The following is a 21,449-nucleotide window of genomic DNA, read 5'->3' on the forward strand; positions in this document are numbered from 1 at the left end:
CCTGAATGTTGGACTGGAACAGTAGTGTACTAGACTGTACTTCTAATTATCCTAATTGGATTACTCTGGGCATGCTCAGCTGACAGACAAGTACATGAGATTAACTCTAGATTTACCAGGAAACACACTGCTTAACAGCATCTCCCTGTCGGTTTTAATAGCTGTGTGTTTTTATCTTTCCCCATCGCTGTGAGAAAAAAACCAGGCAGCATAAGGTGGAGAACAGTTACACCAGGACAGGCAACGATATTTTAATGTTATGGTTAATGGTTGTTATGGACCTTTTTTCTGGTTAGTAATGAAAACTTCCTACCGTGACTGTCAGAAGACGCAAATCTCAGTTTTAGTTTACCGGAACACTGGTTTGAGTGCACCTCGTACAGAGCTGCTAGGTCTGGTTGCTACAGCCAGTGTTCATGGAACAATTAGAAAGTTAAATAAAAGTTTCTGAGCACTACAGTGATGTAAATAGTGAGCTGAGCATCTGGCATTACCGTGGAGGAGGGTAAAAGGTGGCAAACTGTTTCCTGAAGCCCTGGGAATGGTTATAGCTTATTTTTGAAGTTTGGGCCTAAGCTAAGGACACCAACACCTGTCCCTGTTCCTATTCTCAATGCCAGCTGGAGGTGGGAGCTGCAGTTTTACTGTTGCTTTCTTCTTTGCCGTTTCATTTTTTCTCTTTCGCTGAAAGGAAATTGCAGTGCTGAAGGAACGGTTGCTGAAATGTGGCCATCGAAAGTTTCTCAAGGGGGAAATGAGCAAAGTGTTTAAATAGTTTGGGGTGGTGTCTTAAGAGTCCAGCAGAGCACGGGACAGGGAACCTCAAAAATAGGAAAAATAAGTTCCTGCCCCAAGACTGGTGTGTCAGAGGGCATCTCCCACGTGCAGAGAGGACCTCTTTGAAAATGACCCCGTTTGCGGCATCAGCTAAAATTTGAGGCAGGCAGTGTCAGCGTCTTTCTGAGGACGGATAAAACGAGTGTCTTCTTGCCAAAATGGAAGCGGTCCGCTCTGTGCACGAGGAGAAAGAGACCGCAAGCCATGGCAGGGCGAGGGGAAGGCGACGAGAAGAACATTTTGGGAAGCGTTAACGGCCGCGACATGGCGGCCAGCGTGCCCAAGGCGCTGTGGTGGCCGAGGCGTGAGGCGCTTCAGGCCTGAGCCTCGACCGGAGAAGCTGGGCCTTGATCGCTGCGAACCTGTGGCGGGAAAAGGGCCTGTTGAAGGGAAAAGGCCCTGTTGAAGAAGTTCTAATTAGGGTCGCGAGGAGTTAATTAACGAATTCGGGGCGCGGGGGGGGGGGGGGGGAGCTAACGGCGCTCCCCGAGCCCCGCCTGGGGATCGGCCCGTGAGGGGAGAGCGAGCGCGCGCGCGCACGCCGCTTGGCGCCTCACCGGCCGCCGCGCGCCGGGCCGGGCCCCGCCCCTCCCCTCGGGCCGTTGGGGCGGCACCGCCCCCGCGCGCGGCGGCCGTTGGGGGCGGAGCGGTTGGGGCGGAGCGGGGCGGGAGCGGGAGCGGAGGCGGCTCCGCCGCCGCCGCTGGAGCGGAGCCCGGGGGCGGGCGGAAGGGAGGGGGAGCGGCGGCGGCGGGAGGAGGAGGAGGAGGAGGAGGAGGAGGAGGAGGAGGAGGAGGAGAAGAGGGAAGAGGCAGTAGCAGCAGCAGTAGCAGCAGCAGCATGGCGGCCGGGCGCGAGCGGCTGAGCGCGCTGCCGCCTCCTCCGCCTCCTCCCGCCGCCGCCGCTGCTGCTGCTCCTGAGCCGGAGCCCGCGGGCCCGCTGCCCAAATAGCCGCCCTGCCCGGTCCTGCCCCGCCCGGAGAGCGCCCGGCCATGGAGCTCGCCAAGCCGGCCTTCCCCGCGCTGCCGCAGGCCAAAGAGGACTCTGAGGTGAGGCGGCGGAGGGGGGGGGGAGAGCTATCAGGGGCCCGCCGCTCCGGCCCCGCCTGAGGAGAGCCGCCCGCCGCGGGGGGGGAGGGCAGCTGCCGCGCCGGCCTCGTGGGCGCCCGGCCCGGCGTGGTGGCGCGGATGGTCCCGGCCTCCCCCCAACCCCCGCCCGGGGCTGTGGGGGCCTGTCGTCCCCCCCCGCCGGTACGCCCCGCTCCGCCTGGCCGCGGGGTCCCCGCTGAGATCCCAGCGCAGGCCTCGCTGGCCGCCCCCGCCGGTCCCCACCGAGGCGCAGGTCCGCCTTCTAACCCCCGGGGACCACCGACCACATCCTCCGGTCCTGCCCGGTGTCCTTTGCTCCCTGCCGTCTCCATTGCCCTCACAGAACCCCTTCCCTCCTGCGCCTCCCCTTGCGGGTGCCTCCGGCCTTTCCCCGCCTGCCTGCTTTTGGGGCTGTGAGCGAGCCCTGCCTGCTGAAGAGAGGGTGCCTGCTTTCACAGAAGCCCCCCCCCCCCCCCGCTGAAGAGAGGGTGCCTGCTTTCACAGAAGCCCCCCCCCCCCGCTGAAGAGAGGGTGCCTGCTTTCACAGAAGCCCCCCCCCCCCGCTGAAGAGAGGGTGCCTGCTTTCACAGAAGCCCCCCCCGGTTCATCTTGGCTCCCTTGGCTTTTGCCCTCTGACAGCAACCCCCACTCAGCTTGCTGTCGCTGGTGTCCCGTCTTCTGTGCTTCAGCGTGTCATGGCCTTTCTGTTAGCCGCCCTTTTGCTTTCCGCTGAGCATTCCCTCTCCCTTTGTATGGTCACCAGTCCTGTCCTCCATCTGCTGCTGGCTCCCAGCTTGCCCGTTTTTGTACGTGCAGAAAGGTAAGGAGCTGCTAGCAGTGAGTACCTGCCTGTCCCCTTCCAAACAGTTGGTGTCTACTAACTCTTAGATACTCCAGAAACAATTTGACGCTCTGTTGGGGAGGCATTTTTATGGTGTTGAAGAGCCAAGACTTCTCTGCAGACTAAGACAGGTGGCAATATCTGCTAAGACTAAACTGCACCCTGCGTGGTGTTAGAGGAGTTGGGCCAGTGTGGTGTCCGATTTCTGAACTTGGCTTAGCTTCTCAGTTCTGACCCTGAATATTGGTGGTGTGTTTTCATGTGTCACAAACAGCCTCAGGTGTCCCGCTTTGACAGCTTCAGATACTTCATGCAAAACGTCACAGTCTTCATGCGGGGAAGTTGGTAGTATCTGAGCTCTGCAGAGGACTATAGATTGTTGCATAATTCATAAACATCGGCCTTTATTTCTGTATTAATGGTGTTGGATACTGTTGTTGTGGTAAGTTACCTGAAAGATGGAAGTTACTACGTATTTTTCTTTTTTGGTTTTGTTGTCAAGATTTAAACACCCTCTTCACTTCAGAGCTGTGGAGGTGTTTACAAGTCATCTTGGTTGTTTTCAGAAAGTTGTAATCAGTTTGTATCTGAACACAAATTATATACCACCCTGTGAGGCTTATAGTTTGTTTGTTTTTAAATATCTTTTCTTTCTCAAGAAACCAATCATATTATCTACAGTTACTTGTACAAATGGTTAACTGAATTAGCCTGGATGGCTTTTTGAACCTGTTTATAACTAGAATGGCTAAAAAGGAGTGTGCAGTTAAAATAGTTTTAAAAACAGAGGTCACTGCCAGTCTAACGGCTCTTAGCTGATGAAAGCTGAAACTTTAATAGTGTCCTTCAGAGTGGATTTTATTTTTCGCTTTTTTTCATGCTCTATCTCTCAATAGTATAATGTACAGAATGTTACAACTCCACATGCTGCAAGACCATAGTGGAGAATTTCAAGGACTATTTTTAAAAACCCAAAGTTAATTTTTTTTCAACAGCTTACATTACACTATAGTTGGAGTATTTGGGGGAAACAGAAAAGTTAAAGCCAATAGAGAATGTCAAAGTTCTTGTGGAGCTAACTTCTTCAGCAAAGCCTAAGAGACCCTAGCCTTGAGCCTTCAGCCCCATCGTTAAGATGCTTTGGAAAAGCAAACTAAGGAAACTAAAATCATTCTGCCCACAAAATGTAGTTATTCTTGAAAAGCTGAAGATCATCTCTTGTGTATTGCAGTGAGGAGGTTCTTTAATGAGGAGTACTCTCCAATTTTATTTCAGGAAGTTGGTTATGTATGGTTTAATGCTGTCTTGGTAGATTTGATTTCAAGATATTGGGCTGCAGCAGGGGAGGGAAAGGAGAGAGAACTTGGGGAATCCCTGGTTTACTTGCTCAAGAGTAAGTGCAACTTTGTGGTCACTTTAAGGCAATCTAACTGCCACCCCCTAGCTCCCTTCTCCTGTCTGGCACTAGTAACCATGTGACAGCTTAAATATAATAATAATTTTTAAAAAAGCCAAATTGGTGAGCTGAACTAGTTGACTGCACAGCTTCACACTCCCTAGTGCTGGCACGTGGAAAAGTCAGAGAGCGGGCAAGGCTATCTGAGGGGATGACGGCAGCCTGCGGTTGGATTGACTTAGGCAGACTGCAGGAATGTACTCTAGATAAATAGGTCAGTTTTCTGGCCTCTAGATTGTTTGCAATGTCCCTAATCCATACACAGTATTACAAATTGCTGGATTTTTAAACTGCTTGGCTATTGGTACTCTTTGGAGCTTGCAAAATGCCATGTTAAGAAATGCCAGTGATGTTTACCTGCCAGAGAGAGTTGTGCCTTCTTTGCGTTCCTTATCTGATACCATCTCAGCAAATGACAGACCAGAAGTTCGTTCTTCTGAGTACCCTCAGTGACGTGTCACTTTTTTTTTTTCCTGCAGTTTGTGTGTAGTTAAAGTTCATTCAGGTGGTGAAACCATGTTTGCTATAGGTCAAGCACAGACAGGTATTCGCCAGTGTCTGCCATGCTTCTGTACAACCGTGTGTCAGTGCTGGCTTGCGGTGCTTCCTCTAGTCCACTCTTAGGTGCTGGCTGCAGTCTGGGTGAATTGTCCAGTTCTGCAAGATGAGCTAATGAAATCTGGGATAAACCAGCTTCCGTCTTTCACTGGTGAGTCTATGGCAGTTAAAAGCTGAACTCGTTTTTACAGGTCCTTATGCCATCTGAGTGTTTTCTACTTTTAATTTTTGGATATTCAATGTGTAACTCGCTATTCTTGCAAAGCTTTTCTGGTATATTTCATGAATGTCTGTAAACTCTATGTGTTCTTTTACAGATTAGTGATAGTGAATATGTCAAAGTCTTATGAGTAATAGTGGTTGTACATGGCATGAAAATAATTTCTAAGCTTAGATTTATATGTCTTTTTCTAAAATTGGCACTACTTTCAAGATGACATCTCAAACTTTCTTAAATTTGAGAAGTGCTGGGTTTGGTTTCTTTTCCCCAGTATAAATGTGTATGGCTAAAGTCCTGTTAAGAGTGTTGGGTTAACAACAGTTAGTGCATGCTGGCATGTTAGTGCTGAGACATCTTAGCACTTTTGGAAAGATGGCAAGTAAGGACTGGAATAATTCAAGGAATTTAATGGAAATTATTTTCCCATTAAATTTTAAACAAACAAACAAGAATAGTGCTAGGATGTATGTAATGGGAATGCAGCAATAATTACATTTCTTTGTTAAAACATTAGCATATTTGCTTGCAAGCAGGCTGAGTAAACTACTATTCGTGATGTATTTAGAATTTTTTTAGGACTCTCCATGGTTTTTGTAATGGAATTATCAGCTTATTGACTAAGCAGTCATATTTGCCTTTTTATTATGCGTAAAAACTGAGGTCTCTTTAGCACATGGCTTTTTGAAGAAATTTACATTTCTTAACAGCTATATTTAGTCTGAGATGCTAATGTATTGTTACTGCTTTTTTTTAAAACTATGCAGTAGTGCAGTCCATCTAAAGGTGGAACAAATTTCTTAAACTACTTTTACTTCTGAAAGGAAACACAAATAACCCCCTGAAACATAGTGAGTCTTCTCTTCTGCAGAGTCTTTAAAATAAGTAGGAAGCCTGTATTATAACATTTATTTTACCTGCCCACAGAATAGAGCAAAAGAAATTTTAAAAAAAAAAGCTATGTTATGCTGGGAAATGTAAATCAGGTGACAGATTTTGATCATAACTCTGTGGGATACTATCAGACTACTTTGCATATATCAAAAGAAGTGCACTGTGGCAGCTGAAGTTGAGCAGTCTTGTCAGTCGTGATTAACTTATGCCTTGCATCCGTGGGAAGCCTGTTGAAGTGCATAGGCATCCACACAGATGTGAAGGTGGCTCACAACTGGAGCAGTCTGGAGAACCAGGGGCTCAAAGCATGGGCTTTTTAATCTAAATGAAGATTGTAGAGACCTGTACATTCCTTGGCTGTCTCAATATAGCCCAACTCACTAGGCTGTAGTTAAAAAAACGAAGGCCATGAAAAAGGATATGCTTGCACCATTATAAACAATTCTAATAATCTGAATACAATTTTTCCTTTACCATTAAAACTTGTTCATTACTGCTCATTCTACAGATTCTTTGTAAAAAGTGAATCGCTCATTCTACAGATTCTTTGTAAAAAGTGAATCATCGTGACCTTTTATTGTAGTGGGTAGAAATGCCGTGGGGTGAATGCAGGAGAAACACTACTAGAAAAAATTCAGATGAGTCTCAGCTCCTGTGCAAGTATCTTTAAAAAGAAAACAATACAAAAAGTGTGGCAGTCCTGCCACTTGGCTTTGTGCTTCATATAAGCTGAAGAATTCTGTCTTCACTGCTTTATCGTGCTTTAATAAAAGCCAGTGCTGATGATCCTGTGTGCTAATAGGTAGTTAAGCTAGTAGAGGTATCTTTTGCACCAGTGTTACAGAATGGGAGAAATAAGAAGCATTTGTTTCTCTTCTATATTATGTTTCTACTTTCCATTTAGTTGCCTTAGTCTACCTTTTTATCCTTTTCCATGGCTTGTGTTTCTCTTTGCTAAAAATAACCTTTATTTTCCTGTTGTACACTTCTTCCTTCCTCTGTGTGCTCTGTCATTCCCACCTGCTATTGTTTTTCCTCTTCACCTTCCTGCTTTTGTATTCCTTTGTATTTTCAAAAGCAAAAATGTCTGTATAATGAGGACTTCCCATTGTCCAAGTACTCTTTAGAAATACGCAGAAAACGCTGTTAAGCACTGCTTCCCAGCCCATGTTGACCAGTGTTGAGACTGACTGAAGTGGGATCTGTGACTGAGGGGGGACTTGCCATTACAGCAAAGCCCAACTAATAGCTGGCTTTGCTAAAAAGTGGCTTTACCCGTCCTGCCAACCATCCGGTGTTGTCACCGTTTTTGTCCCAGAGCTTATCTGACCTGTGGTGACCTGGAGCAGGGAGCTTACTTGGTAGACAACCGGCTTTGCTAAAAAAGCTGTTAGTTTGGGGCCATTATAGTTTCCTGAGCATGGTGACTGTAGGATTAAACAACTGCACAAGGGTGGGAATATAGCCTCACCCTTTAACTGGCTGCTGCTTTGGGTTAGCAGTACTGTCAAAGCCTTCCTTAACCTTGTTAGTATAGCTCTGTTCTTGTTAGTGGCATGCCCACATCTTGAGTGAACGAAAAGACTGGGTTTAATTTTTATATTTTACATACTTGCACTAGAACTTTTACCCCCCCCAAAAAAATATATTTAACCCTGAAGTGGTCAGGCAGTTGGACTAAATGATCATTGTAGATCCCTTCCAACTGAAATAATTCTATTCTATATACATATTAAAAAAATACATATATTAAATAAAGTGCTTCTAACTGGAATAACTGTCCATGAACATGAAGCATCACTGAAACTGAAGACACAGCCTTTCATTGCATTCTTTGTTGTAGCTAATTTTGAGGCCCTTAAAGTAGCATGCTTCATAGTGATAGACATGACAGGTTGCAGTAATATTCAGATATTTTTCTTGAATATTTTTTCAGTACTTCATTTGTCTGTTTTCTTATTAAAAGATGGCAAATGAGTATGCTTTATTACTACTTTAGTACTGCATGATTTCTTTTGACAATTGTTGTTCCATTTTACAAAGGCCATTGGTGTAACTAGCTTTATTTTTGTGCAGGTCTTTAATGATGATATCCCCTCTCCCCCCGCCTTTTGTTGGACTGTATCAGCTGGGAGGTTTTTTCCAAGATATTGTCTAAAATACTTTCAAGTTGTGATCTCATTTCATTGTGTAAATTAGACTTAAAACTGCCTCAGAATTAAGCATAAAGCTTTTGTGTCAAGGTAATCGTTGAGGGATCACAACCCATCCACAATCCAAGCTGTAGCCTGCTAAGGGGAGGTCGTAGTAGTGTTGGCAGTTAATATAATCACGCCCTCTGACTGTTCTGATATACCACTGTTTAGCTGTATCTTTAATTTCCTATACAGAGCAGTACAAAGTTATATCCAAGAGATCAGCTGGCCAGAGCAGGTGAAGGAATTGAAGCAGGTCAGCAGAATGTGTGGCTGTCACTGCTGTAACAGTTGTCTTCAGCTTTGATTTCACAACTTGTGGAAGAATGTTGGAGGAGAGACTTTTGAGTGTTATAGCTTATATGAATATTCCACTAGACAGAGAAACAAATTTAGGCAAGAGGATTCTGACAGACCCTAGATTTTTAGGGGTACGCAAGGAACAATCAATCATGCAGAAGTCTTGCTGTGATGAATTGCAGTGGGAAGAGAAAGCTGTACAGAGAGGTAAGTGCTGCTATTAATCAACAACAAATGAGCTGTCTGAGTGTTGGAAAAGGGTCAGAAACCTGGAGTGGTCAGGAAGGTTTTACTAGGAGTTGCGTGCAGCTTTTCAAAAGGACTTGAGTAATGGTCTTGAAACCAGGGAAAGTCATGGCAGATGGTGGCTGATGCCCAGCAATGCTGAGCAGGTGAGGGGCAGCAGCTAAAATCTAGAAAAAATACTTCTTGTTGTTGGATTCTCCTTCAAACTACTGATCTGATTTATTTTACTGGTGGTTTTTTTCAGCACCTTATATAGCTTCTTCCTTCATCTAGGACAGTCTGTGGTTTGCAGGCTCTACTAATTATAAGGCAGCAGGAGTTTAACCATAGTAATGAAAGTGCAGTACTGCGGATTGCCTTTCAACCAAAGATGAGCTTTGGCAAACACAGACTAGGATATACCTTTTATATGTGAAAATTAGATGGGTCTTCAGACTTAAACTGTCGGATAGGGACCAGTTAAGTGATGTCATGTATATCCATTTCACTACATTCCTTCTGGTGAAGCACATGCAGATAGCATAAGGTACGTTGTGGTGCTGTGTTTAAAAACCACAGTCTGCTTTTGTGCAGATCTTGAGCATAGACAAGTCTCAATGTCAGGGCTGTTAAACTAATTAAAACAATTCATAATATGAATTTTATATTAAGTCCTAGCCAAGGTCAATCTTTCAGGAAAAAGTCCACATGTACGTACATTTGCACATGTTAATGTAAGGTGTCAGGGTTTTTTGCTATTAAACTCTTCTAAGGAAGAACAGGTATAGCTATGGCAAAATATTGACAAAATAACCGTAACTGTTGGCAGCATAATTCTTGATGTAGTTTGGATATTGGTTACCAAGAAGCTCTTTGTAGTGTAGACAAGTCTCACCTATTCGTTCATGTCTTCAATTTATTTCAGTTATAGATTGGCTGTAGATGGGGAAGGGAGGGCTTCAAAATGTACTTTATTCCCTTTTTCTTTTGCTAGTCGCTCCATTCTGGGACAGCAGTTGAAGTGCTTTAGATAGTCCGTGGCATTTAATTTGTGCGAATGCAAAACACAGCAGGTATGCTCAGTGAACACCCTCAGCAAAACAGCTGAGGTATCTTTTAAATTTATCTGTCAGTGAATCACAGTCTAGTCTTATGAGTATTGAAGATCGTGCCTTCCAGTGCGTTGTCACTTATTCTGTAGAACCTACCAAATACTTAGCAGCAAGGAGTGGTTTTATTCTATCCAGCTCTGGCATCACCGGTTGTTTTCTTAGCAAATTATTGTATTTGGTCTGATAAGAAGAGAAACTTTCAGTAGTTGTTTGTCTGCTGGGTGCTTCAGACAGTGGTGGAAAACATGGCTGATGAATGAATTCCTTAAAATGAGACCCCTGCTTGGGTTCAGTCTACATTAATAGATTTTTTGTTTTTACATAATTTTTGGTAACATTTAAATAATCTTGCATTGTTAGTTTTAAAAGCCTTGAAGGGCTGTCACGAAATCACTGGAATCACTCTTTCAGTAGTTTGTGTACTTTTTATAAAGAAAACATTTAATCTGAGACATAGTCTTTCAGGTATTTATTTTGCAGACTAAATCCCTTTGGAAACTGTACCTTTCTGGCTTCTTCAAGAACACTGAAGACTAACGTCTGAAGCCAATACTGACATTTTTCTCTTGTTCAGAACATCTGTGGCATCTGTTGTCTTTTGGGTTTTGGTTTCCTTTGGATTGTATATTGCTAAATTTTTGCCTACTTATTTTGCACAGCTAACAGCTGTTGAGACTAACACGATTTCCTGTTTCTAATGCATTTGAAAGGAATATTTGTAATGTAGTGTTAAGTCCTCTTGACCAAAGTAGTGATGAATTTGTGTTTTCATTATGCTCTAGATTAAGACTTTTAAATTCTCCAAGTATTTAGATAGAGTAATAAACCCACTTAAGCACTTGTATACTCCTGGAGTGTAGCTTAAGATTTTCAGAGTTTATTTCTCATAATAATGTTTTTATGCTTGGACAAAACTGGGGTTTTCTTGCTTTTTGGTGAATGAAGTATGCTTTCATACATGCAGTTAGACAACAGGATTATGCTAAAACACTCTTAGGACAACCTTCAAAGGATACAGTTCTGCAAATATCATCCTTTTGTCACAGAATTTCTACTTTCTACTACCAGGAGCTTTTATTATTACAGCTGAAACATACAGAATTAACTTAGCTTACCTCTCTGTCTTTAGCAAAGATCATTTCAGTGTATTTTATTTTCTTGTTTGTACTACCATTTTAGGTAGTATTCAAATAATTGTTTTGAGTGGCTTAATGTTTGTTTGCTTTCTCAGAAATGCTGTCCCAGATTCAAGTGGTTTCTAGAATAACTTTACTGATACTAAAATCCCTTCTAATTCCACCAGCAAGAGCTAGCAAAACCTCACTGCATAACTGTGTGTGTGTCTGGGGGAACCACTGTATTTCTCTCATGTGCCTTAGTAAAAAGGGGGGTTAATGTGAAATTGATGCTACCAGTACAGCTGCAGGTGCTAAGGTGGACAGGAAGGCAGTTTAAGGTCCTGGATCTTTCTTGGTTTAATCCTCAGCTCGCTTCAGAGGCTGAATATTTAGAGTTTAACTTTCTCATAGTTTTGAGGAGATTGGAACATCAACAAGAACGACATATGGCAAAGTTTTTTCTTAGCTGCCGGTGTGTGTGTAGCAACCGATAAAGTTATGTAAATAAATGTATGCAGTCTATTTTATTTGATATGCTTGACTATTTCCTTTTTTTCTCCAGCTGGTAACTGTGATATCAGATATAACTCCTTCATGTGTGAGGGTCAAAGAATGAGTAAGAGCCTGTTAATAGAGGACAGTGGGAGTTGCAAAGAAGGAAAGACAGGAATAGAGTCTGAGCATTTTTCTGTTCAGCTTTGGCAGTTCTGTAAAATGGAGCAAAGGATGAAAATATTGATCCTGGCATTTGCTCTGGGCAGTTCTGATAGACTGAGTTGGATGATAGCAAATAGTCAGCTGGTAAGGGGTGGTTCTCAAGAGGTGAACCTTCACAAACTTGAGGGTCTGAGATTCTGTGGAAGGGTGTGATGTGCTAGCTGTAAATTAACTGACAAGTAGTATCATGTCCTTGTGACTGAACACAAGCATATGCGTTTACTGTGCAAGGATCCCTCCCAGTGTAACTGTCTAGGATGGAGAAAAGTGGAGATTCACTGTAGTGGCTTGCTGTGTTCATGGGGAACATAAATTTCTACAATTGTTAAAGCTAAATCCTGAATATTCAAAATAAAGTTAGTTGAAATATATTAGGTGAGGCAGTGTGGATTTTAAGGGAGTTATCTGCTATACTTGTTATCTCCTAACTGTTTTTCAGTGGCTGTAGGAATGTACCAGTCAAAGGAATTTTTTTGCTTCTGTGGCTAGGACAGAATGTTCTAAAGCTTTTTTCTTCCCCCCCCCCCCCCCCCCCCGCTCTAGAGGGAAGTTTCTAAGCAGAAAGCTGAGGTGTGCATGTGCATGTACACCACTAGCTATTCTACACAGGCTTCATCACTGCTATAGGGTAGTTGAGGTTTCTTCACATTAGCTTTCAAAATAGTGTTCCTTGCACTTGAGTGTTACTGGTATCCACGTGGAGAGTTAGCAGTAAGCATAAGCAATGTGCCTGTTGCATAGCAGGTAGCTTGTACAATTTGCAGAAAATAGATTTTGATTCTTTTACATAAGATCTCTGTCTGAATTGTTTTTCCCTTTATGTGCCTATATAATTATTTTTTGTTTTATTTTAAGGATTGGACCTATCCCATGAGGAGAGAGATGCAGGTATGACACACTTTCAATTACCATTTGAGTCAAAACCTGTGGTGTGTTCAATAAGAAAAAGAAAGTGCCCTACAAAAGAGCTGGCATCAAAATTAGTGTTTAGGGGTAAAGTGTCAGGCAGCACTATGGGAGAGATGTGTGAGGATTGCCAGGTTAGAGTGCAGGTGTGCTTGGGTCTCTGTTGTGCAAGTACTAAAATAAAAAAAGGAATTTTGTCCTTTTCTTCAGAAACCCCAAAATACTGTATTTTTGTCTTCATGAATATTTTTAGGAGGTGGTTGTTAACAATGTATTGGAGCTTTGCTTTTTAACTTAAATTTGGTTTGAAGTAAGGGTTCTCAAGTAGGATGGACAATTAAAATTTTCCTACCATGGCGTCAGCCAAATCTTTGCACAAGATAAGATCTACAGATCTACACATCTTTATTGGCGGGGAGATAAATGGTTAAAAATTGATATTTTCCTACTACTAGGACAAAGCTAGAAGACTTACCATGTGTGTATCTTTTTCCATGAGAGTGATTTGGAATTAATTACAAGACACGATTATGTACAAAGTTAGAGTTCCCTTCATTTGATCTGGGGCTGGGTAAGATGCAGTAATCAAACTGGAACTTAGTCCAAATAAAGGACTTGATTCCTGTTCCAAAACAAGATCTCCTGCACAAGATCATGTTTCTTTTATTTCGCCAAACTGATTTTTTTTCCCTTGTCCTGTTATAAATGACACTTGATAACACATCTCTCACTAATACGTAAATTACTTGTTTCCATGGGCATAGTCTGAGTTAAGTGCAATGTATTATTTAAAATAATTTTGAGTTGGTATTAAATGTCTGTTCTTCTGCCTCCTAGGAAATTTTACCTGGGTTATTTTTAGGCCCATATTCTTCAGCTATGAAAAGCAAGGTATGATTTTTCAGAATAGTGTCTCATAAGGAAACTCTGCTGTGGTGATTTGTTTTGTTACTGTGGTGATATGTTCAAGTGTTATCTATATAGGTGTAAATTTGGTTGCAATCCTGAACTGGAACATGAAAGATGCTATAGTAGTAGTAATATGTCGTGCATTTCTGGGATGGTCTTTTTAGCCTGCAGGATTATCTGACTGGGGCCAGTGTCAATGCCTCCCCTTTCCAGCATGAATCTCAACTACTGCTTTGGGCACATGCTGGGGCAGTTCACACTTACAAGACTGTGTTTTCTGTAACAGTCTTGTGAGCTAAAAGGTTACTTTAGGAGAAAAATGAAAAAAGAGCCCCGATTAAATTTTTTCACGTTGCTTGAAGTTCTGCATGTGTTTGTGTACACACACATGCACGCTCCCTCAATTCAGATAGTCAGCTTTACCTAGTCCTTACGCACCAGAGAAAAGTGCATGTTTGAAGTGACTTGCATGCTAATTGCAGTGAGCATTCATGTGTGAGCTTTCTGTATTAAAATTGAGTCTTAGAGTTAAGCTTGAATATAATTTTTCTTAGAAAAAGGCAAATCGTTTGAGACTTTCACATTACTGTCAGGCAATCTATTTCCTTTGCTAAAATGTTGCAACACAAATCAGAACTGGGAACTCACACATATGCAGTAAAATAAGGTAAATTGCATGTACAGTAAAGTCAAACACTGCTAAGACAAAGCTTGTATCTGCAAACTTACCTCATAGTTTAAATGATCTTACTTTCAATGGTCTGATTCCAGCAAGAATCCAATGCTAGCTGAAAATTACAGCATCATGTAGGGACTTGCAATTTCAGGCGAAGTGAAAGGTGGGCAGAGACAAACAAGTTCATTAAATGCTGCCTTTACTGCCTGTTCTTTTATCATTGCTAGGAATGCTTTTCCTTGCAGGTCCTAATGGTTGTTTTGTCTTTTTGAAAGACAAAATTTTTCACACTGTGCTTTGAACATTAGAAAACTAGCTCCGATTTTTCCTTGAGGACATAATATAGCCCTATTGTGTATTTAAGTATAGTTTTTATTACTGTGTAACAGATGAATTCCATAATTTAAAAAAAATGTGTTTTTCTTTTTCCACAGCTACCTATACTTCAGAAACATGGAATAACCCATGTAATATGCATACGGCAAAACATTGAAGCAAATTTTATTAAACCAAACTTCCAACAGTTATTTAGGTGAGAAATGATCATAACATGCAGACCAGCAAACAATGAAAGGTCTTACTTTTAAACAACTTACTCTGTATTAACAAGATTTTTTTGTTAGTGTTCTTTCCAAATATTTTCACGTTGTCAAAACTATTTGAAAACTGTGCAAAGGTGTAGAAAGACTTTTAAATCCAAACCATGTAGTTTATTCATCCTGATAAACTCTAGACATAGGCAAAGTCTGGAAATGAGAAATATCCATTAGTTTGCAGTAACTGTCTTCAGTTTTGAAGCTGATAGTTTGTCCTGCTAATAAAACATTTGAGGTAACTTAATCAGAATATGTGTACCTCTGAAAAAGTTGCATGCAGCCCTAGAAGAGAACACTGGCCATATTTACAAACTGATGGGGAACATGTGAGTATGTAGTATGCTGCTTTCAAACAAAGTTGAGTCACCTGTAGCATGGCACTTGTGAATTTCTTCCACTCTGAGAGGTGATTTTGTCAGGGGATGTTGGAAAAGGTTCCTCCCCTGCTTCTTTCTAAGGACAGCTCCAGAGGTTGCTTGATTGTAGAAGTTCTGGAGCAAAGTAAAGTCAGGAGGGTAGTGCTGGCTTCTTTCTGCAGGTTTGAGTATTGTAGTGGGGTTGAATCAGCTGTTTGTGTTCTGGTGGCAGTAACTCAGTGTTACTGTGTACTCATAGCAACTGTTTTCATTGTAGGTATTTAGTCTTGGATATTGCAGATAATCCAGTTGAGAATATAATACGATTTTTCCCTATGGTGAGTATTTGTGTGTTAATGGGAATGGCTTGGGAATGGAGTTGCCCAGTAAGGATTTTCTGATCTAACAGATACCAGTTTCAAATTTGGGATACCCAGCCTGAGGCACCTGGAAGGGCTGTGAACTCTTAAGTGGCCTTATTATAACCACTTTTAGTAAGTGTAATTAACTCCTTTTTGTAAGTATAGAAACTGAGGCAGAGTTGTAAGAGCTGTACCTTTTTATGGTCTCAAAAAAAAGAAAAAAAGGCTGGTCTCAAAACAAAGAAATCAGGTCATAGGAGAGTGCTGGAGAACTTGGCCTGTAGGAAACCTTTTTTTTTTTGAGCCCAAGAGTAATGACATCTCTTGTATCAAATACTAAAACAAAATCAACAGAAAATAGTAACTAATTCATGTAATTAAGTTTTACAGCATCTTGAAATGTGTTTACTGTAGAGGAATTAAAGTAACTTTAAGTTAAACAGTACCCATTATATACTGACCTTTGGAAGTAGAATAAACCCTTAGCTTTGAGCTATGGTTTTGTATTTTTATTTTAGGTTCATTTGCAACAGAGCAAGAGCATTGTATTCCTCCCCACCCCCTCAAAAAAAACCAAACCCCAAACAAACCAAACCCAACAACAAAACAAAACACCAAAAAGCTCTTCTGGCTTCCCTGTGTATGGTAGAGATGGTCATGTTTTTTCAGAACAAGGCAGGAAATCAGTTGATGGCTTGCAGCTTTGCAAAAGTATAATGCCACTTGATCAAACAACATCCTTTGCAAATCTCGCAGTTACTGACATCTTAGTAGCTCAGTGTTGGTATGTTTTTAAAAGTCTAGTCTGAGTTTTTCCCACAATAAATTATTTAGATTTTGCTTTTCCTCTAATCAGCTGTTTCAACCTGGCAGTATTCCGCAGACCTCACTAGATCATGTCTTGCCTTATAGATTGATTAGACCTGCTTCTGTAATGGAAAATATCATTGGATAACTTCTAGGAAGACACAGGTGTCTGTAGAGCAGTCCAGGACACATTGCTGTTGATGCGTGTGGGTTTTAATTTGTGGTTTTGGTGGTTTGTTTGGGTTTTTTCCCCCCAGCTGTTAAGCAAAGATATTTAGAAATTACTTGTTGTTATACTGGTGTAACATGTGACATAATAATTGTAAAAGGCACACATACTGGATTTTTATGCATTTTTTGTTTCTGGCTTCGCACTAGTTGTTCACTGACAATTTTATGGATAGTTAAAAGTACAAAAGAAATATGAATGTCCAGTTGAAGTGATGCCTAAGTCTGTATAAACAGAGTGCATTATTGTCACTGTATATAAAGACTGATAATAAAAATTCTACCAAATTTAAATGCAGGTAGCAGTAACTTCTAAAATAATCTGAAACTTTGACTCTTGTAATTTTTTTCTTTTTAGACTAAAGAATTTATTGATGGAAGTTTACAAAGTGGAGGTAAAATCATATTAACTTCATTTACTAATACATTGTTGTTAAAGGTTTAAAGCTAACTTAGTGGTATATATTAGAGGCTCTTAAATATGAGGTTTTCTTAAATTTGGGGTTTTATTGTGCTTGACTTGAACTATATTATACAAGTTCAGAGCAAAGTGTTCTTTCCTTTTGCCTCTGACTGGAAAACAAACTTTTTTGTATATCTGGTTTGTTGTTTTGTTGTTTGGGTTTTTTTCCACTTTAAACACAACTGTGTTCTGTGCATGAGTTGTTTTTGTCCCCTCTCTAATGTAGGGCCTTAAATTTGTGTTGTGGTCCTGGCATGCAGATTCCGTTACTCAGAATCCTCAGAGGAGCAGGAATACATGCTTCTGTAACTCAGGGTAGTAATGGATGGAGTGTAGTTAGTAATTTAGAGCAAAGACAGACATGCCTATTATTCTTAGGATGTACCTTGCTACTGTGTAGTTCTCCATAACAAGGAAAAACTACATTTCAAAGCATTTTCTTCAGTCTGTACAAGTGTAGTTGGTTGTTTTTTTTTCCTTCTCAGGAAAAGTTCTTGTCCATGGAAATGCAGGGATTTCTAGAAGGTAGGAAACTATCCATCCTCCTTATTAATTTTTTTTAAAGAATGGAAATACATTTTACTAATTTTTTTTTTCTTTTCAGTGCTGCCTTAGTTATTGCATACATAATGGAAACATTTGGGGTGAAGTACAGGTGAGAACAGAGCATGGTAATGTAGTTAACCATTTGCCTGAAAAGGCTGAAGTGAGAGAGTACTGTAGTACAGATAAGAAGTCTGATATGTCTGTAGGTATTCATTTTTTAATTCAAGTGGTGTAAGTGAATAATTTTGGAGGGAACGTAAACAGTTGTGTATTGATGGATAAGCCAGTTGTTACCTACTGAGATTGAGTGAAGACTTTACATGGGGCCAATTTTTCCATTTCACTTCACTGCAGGTTTGTTTACATCCTTTCTTTAAGAAGTAGGTACCTGCTGCTAATGGGAACAGGATACCAGCCTACATGGATTAATGCCTTGCTGTAAAACTACAGGAGAGGCCCCAAGAGGCTGTTCTAAGTAGTGTGTTGAAAACAGGCCAGCAAGCTGAAGACTGGAGGTGGGGGTGGGCAAATAGTATTTTACAACTACTGCTTCCTATTTTGCCCAAACAATTTCAGTTATACAAACCAGTTCTGAGGAGCATTTAGAGGTTGTATATTTCCTAAGAACTGATAATCAGAAGGAAGACTCCTGAAACCACAGAGACTTTCATCATAGTCTGTTTTCCACTGAAGTATTTTCTCTGTCCTTCTCTTTTTAAGGGATGCATTTACTTACGTTCAAGAAAGAAGATTCTGTATTAATCCTAATGCTGGATTTGTCCATCAACTTCAGGTGACTTCTTTTTTTCTAGTCATAACTCAAAAGCCATCTGATGAATCATCTTCCTGCAGAACAGCTGTTTCTACTTAGGTTTAACATTTACTGTAAAAGTATGCTTCAAGTAAATGTCAGAAGCTATAGTAGAGCTTGGGAGGAAGATGAGTGGGTACCCTAGTTCATTAGACTTAAGCTTTAGGCAAAGCAAATGGAGGAGAAATAAAAATCCTGTTTTGTGCAGTGATTAAGAGGCTCTGAAACAGCTTGATTGGTGGCTAAGGAAACTGCAAAGTGAGTATTGTGGCATGCATCAGTGATGCTTCCTGACACTTGCATTCAGTGGTGATAAAATTCACAAGTGTGAAACAATGAACAGCAGTATCCTGAAGTTGCTTTATTGTATTCAAGGAGTCTATGGGGCAAATGGTGGGTAAACATCAGGACAGTATGTTAAAACAGGTTTGCAGTCTCTCTGCTATTACTTAAGTGGCTGGCAGCACGATGATTGAATATATCCTGAGTTGTTGGGGGGGGGGGGGGGGGGTGTTTGTTTTGTTTTTTTGTTTTTTAAAGTAACTCCTGTGAGGAGTTGTGGTGTAGCACTGAAAGCATGACAGGTCACTAGAATGCAACTTCAAGGCCATGTATGGTTTGTCCTTGTAACAAATCGCTGAAGCTACTGTATTCTAAGTTTGGTTTGTTTCTACTGTCTGAATTGCATTTTGAGAGCAGCAATGAGTTCTCTGAACATTCTCACAGAATTTTTTTAATGAAAGTTTACTTTCTTCCTTAAAGCCCTTTCTTGTCATCCTTTAAGTTTTCTTTTGTTCTGTCTTTCTGAGTTTTTGTTGTTCATGTCAAAGCAGCAAAGAACTCTCTTCCTCTAAAATCTCTGCCTTACTATAAGATACTCTCTAGTCCATCCTAGTGAACTCTCTGAATTAGTCCTTCTCATCCTGACAAAGCATTATGCCAAATTAATAGCAATATTACTGTACTTTTCCAGGAATATGAAGCCATCTATCTAGCAAAATTAACCATCCAGATGATGTCACCACTGCAGTTGGAGAGATCCCTCTCAGTTCCACCTGGTACTACAGGTCAGAAGCCTTTCCTGTTGTGCGTGATGCTGCCTGTCTTCCCTGGTGTTGTGCGGTGACTTTTGCACTCCCTAAGTAAACCTCCAGCAGCAGTGAGTCTCAGACTTTTGGGAAGGGGATAGCTGCAGTTGGTGTGCAAGCTATATTCAAACTTCATTTTGCAGTGATTTAAATACTCTGTTCTCCTATAGTTGAACTGTTCTGTGCTGTTGTCTGCACTTCCATACCATACTGGGGAAGGGCCCTGCCTCTCCCTGTCCCTCAAAAGCCCTGAGTTCCTTAGGGGAATCAAGAGTGACAGGTTGAAAGCAGCCAATATTCATGACATAATTGCTGCCCTTAAAATTAAGGCAGTTGGTCTGAAAAGAAGTTTTGCTGTGCCTTTAAACAGATAACGGGGGGTTAGGGCATGTAAAAAATGTTACCTTAATCATATAGAGGTGTGCCAGTAGCAGCCCCTGCTAAAGGTCAGTGAAAATGGAGTTTGGGGGGTCATGTAAAGGGAACACAAAAAATGGTGGATTCTAGGAAATTTCTCTTTCATGTGGAGAAGTGTGAGGGAAGAGTGCTGTCAGCAACTGGCTGTCCAAAAGCTGAATGTCTTCAAAGGGTAGAGTTCCTGCAAGAAGACAATATCTGCCCCGTAGTCTTACTCACAGCTGTGTATTGTTAGAGCTGATCTCTTCAGATGTATCCTGCTTCCTCTTGCCTTCTGCAGGAAGTTTAAAGCGAATGCATGAAGAGGATGAAGAACTTGGAACCATGCAAGTGGCAGCAGCACAGAACGGATGATACCTGAGGACAAGCACTGTTTGTATTGTGAATTCCCACCAAGAAAGGTGAAGAAAACTAGGGAAAATGAATTAATAATGCAAAATGAACACACACGTAGCTTCTTTTCAATTACATGTTGCTTTCAGATGTAAATCTGCCTCTGCAACACACTAAGCATCATTTTTAAGATGTTGGACTTCTTGAATGAATAGATGGCACTGATTGTTTTACTCCTTTTTTACACTTTACAGTTTTATTCTAAACCAAGATTTTTGGACTTGCAAAGAGGTATTATTGCAATAATGCACTTTTCATACTTGAAATTTCTTTATTTGTATGATATAAAGTTATTACTTTAAACAAAATGCAAGTTGGGGGGATTTGTTTATAAAGTTATTTGTGTAATTTATAACAAGAGAATTTAGTAAAGAAAAAGTTTGCTAAAACTCACCTTGTTCTCAGTATATATCATGGTCATGCTTGCAGAAATGTGCTTTATGAACTGCACTATGCACTACTACTGGCAGTTGAGCAACAGCAGTGTTCTAATCAGTATTTAACTCTTCACCTTGTTATAAAACCTCATTATATACTGAATTATTTTGAGACTGACACTCCGAGACCAATTTAAGACAAAATACTGTTCTAAAAATCTCGCCTTGTTTTATGCAAGTTAAACAGAGTACTGATTAATTACCTAATAAAATAGTCATGTGCTGAATTAATACAGAGGGCAGCTACCAATTTTACACACATCAAGACTGAATTCTTTTAGCTACCGTTAAAAAGCTGCTTGTTAAATTAGTTACAGGTTGATTTAAGTTGACCGAGCCAGTATGGTTCATCTGTCTACAAGAATAGTGCATCTTCAAACTGGTATTGAAGGAGTAGTTCCCTTTGTAAGCAATAGTTGCATCATTTGAGGTAAAAATAGGGTTGGTGTCTGAAAACTGAGGCCCAAAGCACTGGCCATAATAGCATCAAGACCTAAAGGATTCATCTTGGTTCTTCTAAAGCATTAGAGTCAATTAAGGCCACACACCTATCAGTGCTTTAAAGTTTTCAAACTGGGAATTGCAAAGGTGTGGTTTGTGCAGCTTTGACTCTTCTCCCTTTCCAGAAGCACTGTGATAACTAGTGGCTCTGCAAGTGCAGTCTCAGTTCTGCATCTCTGCTTTATTTGCCAAACAGTCTGTTGCATAAAAGATACGGATTAAATGATGGCTCCTTTAGAGCACTGTGGTGACTGAGCAAATTACAAAGCTGTTAGAAGAACTTGTGCAGTTGGGAAATCTGAGCTTGTAATTAGACTATATTTTAACAGGGAAGAGGTGGGCTCAAGAGAATTGAATCAATATAAAAGACATTTGGGGATCTGAGCATCCAGCTATC

At 41.1% G+C, this 21,449-nt stretch overlaps 1 protein-coding gene across 1 annotated transcript; it reads left to right on the forward strand.

Moving 5' to 3' along the window:
• Positions 1-1,592: 1,592 nt before the first annotated feature.
• STYX (serine/threonine/tyrosine interacting protein) lies at positions 1,593-20,507 on the forward strand. Its single transcript, XM_069783088.1, has 11 exons — positions 1,593-1,884; positions 12,412-12,444; positions 13,300-13,353; positions 14,482-14,579; positions 15,277-15,337; positions 16,755-16,791; positions 17,345-17,384; positions 17,464-17,514; positions 18,126-18,198; positions 19,190-19,283; positions 20,002-20,507. Exons 1-11 carry the CDS (start codon positions 1,828-1,830, stop codon positions 20,073-20,075), a joined length of 672 nt encoding a protein of 223 aa, XP_069639189.1. The 5' UTR covers positions 1,593-1,827; the 3' UTR covers positions 20,076-20,507.
• Positions 20,508-21,449: the final 942 nt, after the last annotated feature.

This window comes from Haliaeetus albicilla, chromosome 5 (assembly GCF_947461875.1).
Source record: "Haliaeetus albicilla chromosome 5, bHalAlb1.1, whole genome shotgun sequence".
Taxonomy (NCBI): domain Eukaryota; kingdom Metazoa; phylum Chordata; class Aves; order Accipitriformes; family Accipitridae; genus Haliaeetus; species Haliaeetus albicilla.

Excerpts from the sequence above, each read along its gene's own strand:
- STYX (XM_069783088.1), top strand. The coding sequence starts at position 1,828 with ATGGAGCTCGCCAAGCCGGCCTTCCCCGCGCTGCCGCAGGCCAAAGAG. Across the intron at positions 1,885-12,411 it reads AGGCCAAAGAGGACTCTGAG|GATTGGACCTATCCCATGAG; the intron begins GTGAGGCGGCGG and ends TTTTATTTTAAG. Across the intron at positions 19,284-20,001 it reads AGTTCCACCTGGTACTACAG|GAAGTTTAAAGCGAATGCAT; the intron begins GTCAGAAGCCTT and ends TGCCTTCTGCAG.